At 34.1% G+C, this 13,318-nt stretch overlaps 1 protein-coding gene across 1 annotated transcript; it reads left to right on the top strand.

The window, feature by feature from the left end:
• Nucleotides 1–9,516: 9,516 nt before the first annotated feature.
• LOC127556239 (olfactory receptor 13C3) lies at nucleotides 9,517–10,497 on the top strand. The gene has a single exon (XM_051989306.1). The coding sequence runs from the start codon at nucleotides 9,541–9,543 to the stop codon at nucleotides 10,495–10,497; it is 957 nt and encodes a 318-aa protein (XP_051845266.1). The 5' UTR covers nucleotides 9,517–9,540.
• Nucleotides 10,498–13,318: the final 2,821 nt, after the last annotated feature.

The following is a 13,318-nucleotide window of genomic DNA, read 5'->3' as shown; positions in this document are numbered from 1 at the left end:
TTTGCATTTATAGAATTTTTCATGAGAATATGAGACTTAGTTATCTATATTCAGTATCCACTGAATCTCACTTTTGTGCTGAATAAAATTATGATATAATCAAATGACATAATATTTGTAATGTATACAGAACAATTCTTAGAAGGTGCCTAATAAATGTTTGTTCTGCTCCTCTTTTTGTCTTTGAGGTTCTGAAGTATATCTACATATACATAATATTACCTATAAGTTTACATATATATAATATGCATTTGTTATATTGCATATAAAATATATTATGTATACATGGAATTGGAGTCTGGAAAGCATAGCTTAAAATATTGCCTCTGTCATTTACTAGTTCTGTGACCATGGGCAAATTACTTAATGTCCCTAAAATTCAATCAGTTCTCTCAGAATTATCTACTAATTTTTAGACAGGTTCCTATTTACAACAATGTTCTTCTTAAATCTTAAATTTGTGACACATATGCAGCATATGGTAGTACATTTAGACTGCTCTCTAAATTTGATGTAATAGCTCATAATTGCTATGTGGTCCTGATTTATTAAGGCCTTTGACAACTGGATACACACACTACAAAGTTTTATCAAATTGGGAAGCTTTTCAGCATAGATTCAACAACTAGACTCTGGCTGTTTTCTGAGGACCAGAGACTCATTGATAAAAGTGAGCTCATCCAGTGATGACTTTTCTTTCTACCTCCCTTTCTTCCTTCTTTCCTACTCTCTTTCCCTCCCTCCTGCCTTCCTTCCTTTCTTAATTTTTCCCAGAAGATCATGAAGATTATTTACTAATGCATGGAACAATTCCAATAGGTATTTGAAGAATAAATATTCACACTAATGATATCATAGGTTTTACAATTTTGATTTTTGCATTCTTTTTATTGTCGCACTTTGATTTCAAATCCTATGATCCTCTGCCTACTGATTTTTCTTACTATAATTTTCATTTAATTCTTTGATTTCATTTCTAAACCATCATGGAATTTGTTGGAATTGTTCCTTTGTCAATGTACGGTAGGGAGATTGTTGCTCAATTTATTGGAATACTATCCTCACCTTCAGTAGAACATTTGAACTCCATTTCCTTTGTGGGAAAGAATCTCTCTTGAGACAGATTTGTTTGTTCATTTCTTCTCACAGAATTTGAAAATTCACTTTTAATGCCTTGAGATTTATGAATAGAATCAAATTACAGAAAATTCAAAGAAATAATAAAAAAGTTTAAACATCCAGTTGTAATATCGCTGCAATGAATAGAGCATTGGACCTAAGACAAAGGAAAGCCTGAGTTCAAATTCTGCTCTCAGACATTTTCTAGCTGCATGAGACTGACCAACTTATTTTAACTCTTTAAACCTCAGTTTCCTTATTTGTCAAATGAGGGTGATAATAATAATGGCACATAATTCACAGGATTCTTGCAAGGATCAAATGAAATAAAATGTACAAAGTCCTATAAATCTTAAAGTGCTACATAAATGGTAATATAGTAATATTACTAGATAGTTTCCTATTTTCCTCCATTCTCTTCCTTAAAGGTAAACTAAGAGATGGAAAGGAAAAGTAAATGTATAAAACTTAGTGGGAGCGTTATAACAAGACCTCTGAGTAGACAAGGGAAGAAGAAACTAAAGAAGGAATAATAGGAGTAGCATTTTTATAACACTGTAAGTTTTACAAAGCACTTTCCAAACATCTCATTTGCTCTTCACAGCAACCCTACGAGGTGTTATTATATCGTCCCCATTTTACTGTTATTGTTCAGTTGATTACTTACATGCAACTCTTCATGAACCCATTTTGGGTTTTCTTGGCAAAAATACTAGAATGATTTGCAATTTCCTTCTCCAGCTTATTTTACAGATGAGGAAACTGAAACAAATGGGGTTAAGGAACTTGCCCAGGGTCATACCGCTAGTAAGTGTCTGAGACCTGATTTGAACATAGGTCCACTCAACTCCAGGCCTGCACTCTACTGCACCACCTAGATCCCCCCATTTTATACATGCATAAACTGAAGCAGGAAGAACTTAAGTGACTTATCCAGAGTCACCCAGCTAGCAAATTTCCAAAAGCAGATTTGAACTCAAGTTTTCCTAACTCCCGGCACAATGATCTAACTACTATATAACCAAGCTGTCTTTTGATCTCAGTTAGGCAGCAGTTGCTAGTTTTGTGTCAATTAAGTGAACATTTCCAATCTACTCCATCTTTGCTTCTTCCAGTCAGTTCTCAGTCCATGATCTCATTAAGTGATCTCAATCCTAAACTGCAACCTCACTCCACAAGCAGGGCAATAGATCTTTGACCCTCCCATCCCACTCCCAACTATCCAACAGAAAATTAACATAGAGTCCCAAAAGTGACATCTCTTTTTTCTCCAAGATTCAGTCCCACAAAAATTTGGGGTGGAAACTTCTCTAAGGACAAAGAAAGCATTTCTGGATTTTAACTTTTGAAAACTTAATCATCTAACCTATTTGTATTTATTTTTTTTCTTTATAAATTTGATTACAGAATTGGGAGAGGATGAGTAATGTCAATCAAACATGTTTAACAGAAGCTCATACAAAATTAGAATTAGAAATTATCTAATCCAACTCCTACATTTAATGCACAATAAAAACATTTTTTTCAATGAAAATATTAATTATTGAAAAAATATTTTATTTTGAATCACTCTACTCATTTCTTCTTTCTACCACATAATGATATAGGATTTTCTAAATTTAGGAAAATCTCCATTCAAATCCCATCTTTGCCGTTTACTAGTTATATAGCCAGGAACAAGTCATTTGATTTCAATTGTTTTTTGTCCTGGACAGAAACTCTGAGGGTGTTCCCCAGCCAGATTGATTCTTTTGGGAAAGCAAACTAGACTATCTTTTGTCTCATTTCTAATCTAGCCTTTAATGCAGAATGGGCATTGCTTCAGACAGACAGGTCTGAGAAAGATCTTAGGTTTAAAAAGTCAAGTTCTTCCACTGCATCTTGGACTATTGCCAGTTATCCTAACCTAAATCTTGCCACTGAATTCGAGTGAATGGAGGAGAAAGTGAAACTGATGACTTTGCACAGCCCTACTGTTACTTAAATCTATTTCACTTGCAAATCAAGACATCACCTTCCTGATGTCATTGATCTTCTTCAAGAACTGAGTTGAATAACAATATGCATATGTACCTGTATATCCTCTGATTATATATATATAGAAAGAGAGAGAGAGAGAGAGATAAGTATGTAGATAAAAGAAGATAGATAAATAGATAGATGGATAAATAGACAGAGTTTCAAAACTGTCTTAATTGTCCAATTTATCTGACCCACAGTCTTAAATTGGTCACTTATTCTTCAAAATTCCTCCTCTCTAAAAGTTGTATCAACAAGAACCATTTTCCCGTTCCTCTAATTCACTCTTCAATTAAGATGCAGTAACATCTTCTTTCTAATTGCTTTGTGGATCACTGTCCCTGAAGGAGCAGAAAGTTTCTAACTTTGGCACTTTTCACTTTTCAACTTTAAATTGCTTTGGGGATTAGCCATGATTGTATTGGGTAATGGCTGCTTAACAAATATTTACTGTAATCCATCTATGAGAGTATGGCAGTTTATGAAATGAATGCAAACTGTCTTAATTTCAGAAAATTTTTGGTGATGTTCTGGAAACAGTAAGGTATTTCTTTGAAGAAGTAGAAATAATTCCTCAAACCTCCAGGTAAACTTTGGCCAGATATCATACTGAAATTTTTCAGTTTCGGATGATAACTACAGCAGAATTTTATTATATAGATTATGAAGTCTGACTTAAAATATTCTGATCTATAACTACTTTTACACATCAATACCTGGCCTAGTAAGTCATTATTTGGTCATTTTACTTAATTGTAGCTATTTTCTATCCTGAGTGATTTTATAAAAAGACTTATACCAAGAATTCATTGTTATTCCACATAATATGTAATCTCATACAAAACTCAGGAAGTAATACTACTAATAATTATTATGATATATGTCATAATAATATGATATAAATATAAATATATAATACAGACTAATATTATATCTAATAATCACTTATAAATTATAATTAGCATTTTATAGTGTTTTAAAGATTATAAAGTACTATACATAAATTTACTCATTTGATCCTCATAAGATTATAATTATCTTGATTTTATAGATGATGAATCTGAAGTTGAGTGAGATTAAGTAACTTTTTCAGGTTAAGTAAGTATCTGAGACAGAATTTGAACTCATCTTCCTGTCTCCAAGTTCCATCTTCTACCACTGTTGTCACATAGCTGAGGAAATAGATTTAAATCTTATAAAAACTGAAGTACTAAGCTATATAAGGAAAACAAGTGTTTATTAAACATCTACCATGTAAAAGATTTGTGGCAGCAAGGTAGCACAGCAGATAAAGTACTGGACCTAGGGTTAGAAAGGCCCATCTTCTTGAGTTCAAATTCAGTTTCAAACATTACCTGTGTGACCATAACAAGTCACTTAACTCTGCCTCATCTGTAAAATGAGTAGGAGAAGGAAATTACAAAGCATTATAGTATCTTTCCTCGGAAAATCCCAAATAGGATCATAGAGTCAGATATGACTGAAAAGTGACTGAACAACAATAAAAATATTTTTAAATGATGGAGAATGAAAAACCAAAAAAGAAATAAATTATGAAGTTAAAGAGTTTCCAATCTAATAAAGGGAATTCTTTTTTTTAATTTCATAAAATCTTACAATACAAGACAGAGGGTTCAGGGTATGGTATTAAGAATTAATAATAGAATTAAGAGACCTAGTTACCTGAAATGAAACTCTCATATTGCAGTTCTTCCAGCTTCTGGCACAGATAAGTGTTAAGTAAGTCTGTTGAATTAGACTTAAATCAGGAACAATTAAACAAAGTCCAACTATTAGGTACGAAAACCTAAAGAACTGAAACTAAAAAAATGAAAGATAAGATTATTACATTTGTTAAAGCCAAAATAATTTCAGAATATGCCTGGTTTTACTCATGTTGACATTAATCCAATTCAGAAACTAAAATAAATCTATATTTGATAACAACCCTGGATCAGATTAAATGAAAAGGAAAAATGTCTCAGCATAAGAATAAAAAATTTTTCTGCTCAAAAATGGACTTGGAAGGGCAAGAGAACTGACTAATAAACAGATTGCAATGTCCATCAAAGTACATTGAAAAGTTATTTAAAGGGAAGGAAAATATGTTAGATCATTCAATTTCTTGTGATAATGAAAAGCACAGGAGTCATAATTTGAATAAGAAAATAAAGATGTACTTTCCTTGTTGTAATATTGTGGAGAGAACCCTGGCCTGTGGTCCTGAAAACCTGGATTCTGGCCTTGGCCTTGGCACTAGAAGTATGACCACTGAGTGTTCATTACACCTCTTTAGGCCATGATGACTTGACTTTTAATTTGAAGGTTTGGGGTCATATTAACTTTAAGCTTTCTCTTCTTTCCCTTGCCAATATCTGATCACCTATGAAACTATACTTGATTACCCACTCTCATAACTCATAAGATTTTGTGATTTCCAGTGGATGTGCATGGGTTCAAACTCTTTCCTTTTGTCCCTTTGTAATCAGGAATAGGGGCAGCTAGGTCACCCAGTGGAGAGAGTGCTGACCTGCAATCAGGAAGACACATCTTCCTGAGTTCAAAGCAATTTTTTCTAGATCTGATGTTCTGAGATGCCATGATATTTGGTAAAATATTTGTTAAAAGGAAAAAGGAAAATGGTGTTTCAGTGGATAGATTTCCAGCCCTGAAGTCAGGAATACTCATGTTCCTAAGTTCAAATCTCATCTCAGACACTTATTGGCTGTGTGACCTTGGACAAGTCACTTAACCATGTTTGCCTCAGTTTCCTCATCTGTAAAATGAGCTGGAAGAGGAAATGGCAAATCACTCCAGTATCTTTGCCAAGAAAACCCCAAATGGAGTCACAAAGAGGTGGACATGACTGAAAAATGACTTTACAGTAACAAAACACCTATGGGTTGATATTAGGGGTGTTGTCTTTTGCCTCAAGACACAGCAAACAAATTATCTTACTTTCATATTTAGGGAGAACTGTATCACAAAAACCCTGACAGGAGGAGAACATGACTGACGTAAAAATGCCTCAGAAATGTCAAGGAGGATGCAAGTTGAGAAAAGTCATTAGTGAGGAAAACCCCAAAGAATCTAATTAGAAGGAAAACGTCCTAAAGAGACATATCAGAGGTGTATATCTTAATGAACAAGTAGCTACAGGGTCCAAGATAAGAAATTATGGATGGAAAAACATGTAGAAAATAGGATACAATTAGCTGGTTGATTTTATTTATTATTCTCAGTAGAGTGAAGAATATTTAACAATCCATTAATTCAAATAATAACCTTTAAGTGCCTGTTACATGCATATTATGTAGAGGGAGCATGGCATATTGGTCATAATGTTAGGCTTGGAGTCTGAAAGGTCTGGGTTCAAATACGAGTATTGGGTTCTGGGCAAATTACATAACATTTACCTTACCACCTTCTACATACTCCATAATCTAACTACACTGACCAATATACTAGTCCTCCCATGAGACACTCTATGCCTTTTCACTGACGTCTTCCAAGACTGGAATGGTGTTGGCACCTATCTTCACTTCTTGCTTTCCCTGCTTCCTTCAAGACTCAGCTCAAATCCTATCTTCAGCAAAATGATTTTTCCCATTTTCCCCAGGTGCTTTCTCTTTTCAGATTACCTTCATTTGTGTTGTCTGCATCTTCTATAAACTCATTATTTATTATATTATTTCCATATACTCCTTGAGGGCAAAAATTATTTTTTTGCCTTTCTTTGTATCCCCAACATTTAGCACAATGGCTGATATTATAATAAGCACATATGGTTGTTATTGATTTTTAAACAAAGGACAAATGATCACTATGCTTTATCAGGAGTTCCTAATTTGGACCATGAACTATTTTTAAATGTTTTTGTAACTATTTCAATCTAACTTTTTGTAATCCTATTCATTTTATTTTAAGCATTTAAAACACTATTATAAGAAGGGAATTCAAAGCCTCATCAGACTATCAAGGGGATCCATGGCCCAAAAATGTTAAGATATCATTCATGAATTCCCATGTTATATAATAGTACAATAATGGAAAAATAGAGTTAATGTTAATTTTAGCCTAGGAATGAATACATTTGAAACAATTTGCATGACATGTAATCACAAACAGGACACAAAACCAAAATCTAAATATGCATTAAAGGGACAAAAGGAGAAAAAAGGAATAACTCATGGAATGAAAATATTAAGGTAATTCCTAAATTAGGAATTTAGTAAATTAGACATATTTTTAATGCAATATGCAGCTTATAGACTTTCCTAAAGCATATATAAATGCTTTGAATCTCACATATGTTTGGTAATTTTTCAAAGCATCAGTTGCATAATATTACAATATTATCTGTTATCTATATTTGTACAATCCCTCTGGATTATAAATTCCATGAAAGCAAGGACTTGTTTTACTTAAATCTCATAGTTTCTCTTGCTCCTAGTAAGTGCACAATGCATAACAGGAGTTTTGTTGTTATTGAGTGAAGGAAGGAATTAACTCATATTTACTATAAGAATATTATTCCAGAAGATGAGTGCTTCAAAAAAGCAATCGTATTCCCTTTTAGAAAAATTTAGACAGGTAATTAAGGGAAGGAAATTAGGATAAAGTAGTTGAAGGAGTAGTTTACAAGGGAAGTGGAAATGTTTTCCTTTTGAAAATCTAGGTACTTTTGAGCTTCCAGTAAAATATAATCTACTATACATTATTTTGTAGAAAAGGTAGAATTAATAGGGAGAACCCTTTTCATGTTGATAGCTGCTTATCAAAGTTTGCACAGTTTACACAGACACAAAACATTCCTCCCTAATCATTGATCAGTGCTGATGTTAAGAAAGAAGTTCTTGCTATTAGAGAATGTTGCAAACCAGGAACAAACAAGACAGCCAGGCACAGAATCTCTAATTACTAATGTGCGACTTCACTTCTGAGACTTATTTCCATCATGTCAAAAAGGAATATACTGAATTAGACCATTTTCAAAGTCATTTTCCAACCCTCATTCTTACTACCTAAAGATAGTAGAAACTTAGGAAAACAACAGACTACCAGTTAGAAAAGGAGAGCTGTGGTCCTGCTTCTTCTGCCACTGATAAACTGATGATCTTTTTTTTACAAACTATTAAAAACTCAGAGTTTCATGTTTGCAAAATGGGGATTTAATAATCTCTGACCTGTTTCTTTCACATGTTTATTGGAAGGATTAAATGAGATAATATGTGGAAAAGCATTATGCAAATTGTAAAGCATTATACTTAACTATGTAAGATATTAACAGAGGTGACTAGGTGACACAATGGTCTGAATGCTGGGCCTGGAGTCAGAAAGGCTTTAGTTCAAATCCCGACTCATGTACATAGCTGTGTGACTTCAGGCAAGTCATATAACTGCTGTTGACTTTCTGATCTGTAAAATGAAGATAATATAATAAAATCCTCCTTGCAAAGGGAAAGGGGACAGCTAGGTGGTGCATTGGATAGAGCACTGGAATAAGGAATAAGGAAGACTCATCTTCATGAGTTCAAATCTGAATTCAAATTCTTATTAGCTGTACGACCCTATCCAAGTCACTTAACATCATTAGCTTTGGTTTCTTTATCTGTAAAATGAGCTGGAGAAGGAAATGGCAAACCAGTATCTCTGGCAAGAAAACCTCATATTGGGATCATTAAGAGCTAGACATCAATAAAACAACTGAACAACATTACAAAAACAAGGTTGCTGTGAGGATCAGAAGAGAAAATAATTATAAAGCAGCTTAGCACAAGGCAGGGAACAGAGTAAATACTATAAAAATGCTAATTTAGCTATCATTATTTTATCTTAACTTTTAATTCAGCTGCTCAGGTCATAAAACAATTCCTTTGCAAAAGGAACTGAAAATATCCCTTTTTTATTTTATTTTATTTTATTTATCACAGTAGCTTTTCTTCTGCGATTTCCTCTTCACAATTTCTGAGACACAGCAACCAGTTACTCCAGAGAAACTAACTGTTCCATTTTTTATATTTAAAATGTCAATGTCATGATACAGAAGTACTCCAGGTATTATAAAATGAAGCATCATGTATGTGAGGGAAGGAATATATGACTCTGCTAACTGCAAGGTAAATTTAAAGACATGACAAGCCTGAGTTCCTGAAGACAGAAATCAAAAACAGATGAAGGCACTTCTAGGCTTCCTGGGATAATGAAGATTGATGAAAAATAGAGTCTTTTAGTCACTTAAAATCCAAAAACTCTTCATTGTGATGAGAAATGAAAATAATTTCAAACCAAGCTTCATCGTGACAACCTAGTGAAAGATTGCTGGAGATCTTTACAATATGTGAGTCTAAAATAAAAGAATTTTGCATTATTTCTTCCTATGAACTCCTGCAAGAGGAAGAAATGGAAAGAATAAATAAAACTTTTGTGACAGAATTTCTTCTTCTGGGACTTTCTGGCTACCCAAGACTAGAAATCATTTTCTTCATTCTAATTCTAATAATGTACTTAGTAATCCTGTTTGGCAATAGTGTCCTTATTATAGCAAGTATATTTGATTCTCACCTACACACCCCAATGTACTTCTTCCTCAGTAACCTCTCCTTTCTAGACATCTGTTACACAACTACTTCTATACCTTCAACCCTGATAAGTTTCTTATCCAAGAAAAAAACCATTTCCTTCACAGGATGTGCAATACAGATGTTCCTTGGCTTTGCCATGGGATCGACTGAATGTTTACTATTGGGAATGATGGCATTTGACCGATATGTAGCCATCTGCAACCCTCTAAGGTACCCCATCATCATGAACAAGATCGTATATGTGCTGATGGCTTTAGTGTCTTGGCTTTCAGGGGGTATCAACTCAGTAGTTCAAACAGCTCTTGCCATGCAGTTACCTTTCTGTGGAAATAATGTCATTAATCATTTCACCTGTGAGATCCTAGCAGTTTTAAAGTTAGCCTGTGCTGACATAGCCCTCAATGTGATTACTATGGTGGTCTCCAACATGGTCTTTCTGGTTCTACCATTGCTGGTGATTTTTTTCTCCTATATCTTTATCCTCTATACCATTCTGAGGATGAACTCAGCCAAGGGAAGGCGCAAAGCATTTTCCACATGCTCAGCCCACCTGACAGTGGTAATCATATTTTATGGGACCATCTTCTTCATGTATGCAAAACCCAAGTCTCAGGACCCTCTTGGAGCTGACAAGTTGCAAGCAACAGACAAACTCATATCCATGTTTTATGGTGTGGTCACCCCCATGCTGAATCCCATCATCTATAGCCTTCGGAACAAGGATGTGAAAGCTGCTGTGAGAAATTTGCTCACTCAAAAGCCCTCTTCTCAATGAAACCCCTGTGGCATGGTTCTTTGTAAGAGATCGCACATTAACCCACTTTGCTATTCCTTAAGGCATGTTATATAGCCTTCTGTCTTTTGTTTAGAAATAGATATATATGTATATGTACATATATACATATATATATATATATATAATTGGGTTGAGTCTTTGTGAAGAGGAACAAAGATTTATATAGTCCTAATGTAATAAATGAGTGCTATAAGCTTAAAACAAATGTGTGCTCTGAGTCTGATACCTTTATGCAAGAGACACCAGCAACAGCAATACAAAAGCCATGAAGGAATTCCAAGGAGGAAGTCATGATCCATTTATCTGCATTTATCCATTTATTGCACTGAATTGAAGCTAGCTGAAACTGCATAAAATTTTAAATCATTTTTACTATCTCATAATTATCAATCTCTTTCAATTAAATTCAGAGATTAGGGAGGAGTGATCTGAACTCCTTACAAGCCCAACCTAATTAAAATCACACTTACTGATGTGAAAAAAAAAATGCAAAATGCTTCTTGCCTAAATTCTGGCTAATGTGCCTCAGAAAATGAGTATATAGTGCCTTTCCTGGCTGCATATTAAATGTTCCTCCTTAAGCACTCAAAAAGAGGTTTTCTTGGAAATTTCAAAAGCAAACACAAGTTTTTCACTGTTCTTGGCTCAGATATTCTTTTGGTTTGTTTGGTTTGGTTTTTGTTTTTTTTTTTTAATGAACATTTTTTAATTTTCAAAAGATATGGATGGGTGATTTTTCAACATTAGGCCTTGCAAAACCTTGTATTCCAAATTTCTCCTCTTTCCCTAACCCTTTCCCCTAGATAGCAAGTAATCCAATATATGTTAAACACAGTAAAATATATATATTATATCTATTATATGCATACATATTTATACAATTATCTTGCTGTACAAGAAAAATCAAATCAAAAAGGAAAAAATGAGAAAGAAAATAAAATGCAAGCAAACAACAACAAAAAGAATGAAAGTGCTATGTTGTGATCTACACTCACTTCCCACAGTCCTATCTCTGGGTGCAGATGGGTCTCTTCATTAAAAGATCATTGGAACTGATCTGAATTGTCTTAGTGTTGAAAAGAGCCACATCCATCAAAACTGATCATCGTATAATCTTGTTGCCATGTACAATGATCTCTTGGTTCTGCTGATTTCACTTAGCATCAGTTCAGGTAAGTCCAAGTTTTTCTACCTGTTGGTCGTTTCTTATAGTATAATAGTATTCCATAACATTCATATACCATAATTTATTCAGTCATTCTCCAACTGATGGGCATCCATACAGTTTCCAGTTTCTTGCCACCACAAAAAGGGCTGCCACAAACATTTTTGCCCATGTGGGTCCCTTTCCCTCCTATAAGATCTCTTTGGGATATAAGCCCACTAGAAACACTACTGGATCAAAGGGTGTGCACAGTTTGATAGAACTTTGGGCATAGTTCTAAATTGTTCTCCAGAATGGGTGGATCACTTCACAACTTCACCAACAATGTATTAGTGTCCCAGTTTTCCCACATCCCCTCCCATATTCCACCCTCTCCTATCATCTTAGCCAAACTGAGAGGAGTATAGTGGTACCTCAGAGTTGCCATACATGGGGGATGGTGAGTACAGAGGCACAGAGACAGAAGATGAAGTATCAAGTTCCAGGCAAAGCAGATAGAATAGAGCACTTGCCTCATAGAATACAGTGGAAGGGAAAAGTATAAGAAAACTGGGAAGTTGGAAGTAACAAGGTTGTGAAGAACTTTAAATGACAAACACAAACAAAATTCTAGAGGCAATAGAATAGAAGCTTATTGAACAGAAGTGGGGAAAGGAAATGACATGATCAGATCAATCCTTTAGAAAATTCACTTTCTCATCTGAAATAGATTGAAATGGGAAAATGCTTGAGGCAGGTCAAAAAATTATCACATTAGTCATATAAGAGATAATTGAAGCTCAAAACTAAAGTAGTGGTCATGTAAATAGAGAGAAGGTATTATACAGAAGACAGTTGGGGGAAAGAACTGAGATATAATGACATCACTTTAATAAATATTGTTTTTGAGATATCTGTGGAATATACAGAATGTACAAAAGACCATCAATAATGTATGATCAACTTATGGAAGGGAGGAAATTCACTCTCCTCTACTTCTATATAATTGCAATTATACAGAATCATGTCAGAGAATGAGTTAGAAGAAATAAAAACAGTTTCTATCCTCTCAGATATATAGAGACAACATTCTCAAAAATTCAATTAATGTAAACAAGAGACATCTACCTTGGAATTTACCCAGAACATCAAGACTCATATTTATTAGTCAAAAACCTATCCAGAGAACTTTTACTATAATTCAATAATCAATCACTGCAGTATCATTGCCAAGAAAACTCCAAATGGATTCATGAAGAGCAGGGCACAACTGAATAGTGAATAGAGTCTTGAACATGTAATAAGGAAGGCATAAGTTCAAATCCAGCTTTTGCCATTTACCAACTATGTGACTCTGGCACTAAACTAAGTGCTTTACAACTTTTAACTCATTTGTTCCTTATAACAACTCTGAAAATTAGGTTGAAACTCTATTGAACTATTTCAACTATTGAAACTCTAATTTTACAGATAAAGAAACTGAGGCAGACATATTAACTGACTTATCCAGTATCACAGTACTGGGTATGGACTCTACTATGCACAGCACTATAAGCTGCCTAAATAGTTCAAATGCTGCCTTCCACAAAAATACAGAAAAGCACTATACTATACTAATTCTCCAGTAATTTAGTTTAATAACTTTATCTTTTCTCA

The sequence above is a fragment of the Antechinus flavipes genome, chromosome 1 (assembly GCF_016432865.1).
Source record: "Antechinus flavipes isolate AdamAnt ecotype Samford, QLD, Australia chromosome 1, AdamAnt_v2, whole genome shotgun sequence".
NCBI lineage: Eukaryota > Metazoa > Chordata > Mammalia > Dasyuromorphia > Dasyuridae > Antechinus > Antechinus flavipes.
This window is presented reverse-complemented; position numbering and strand designations above follow the sequence as displayed.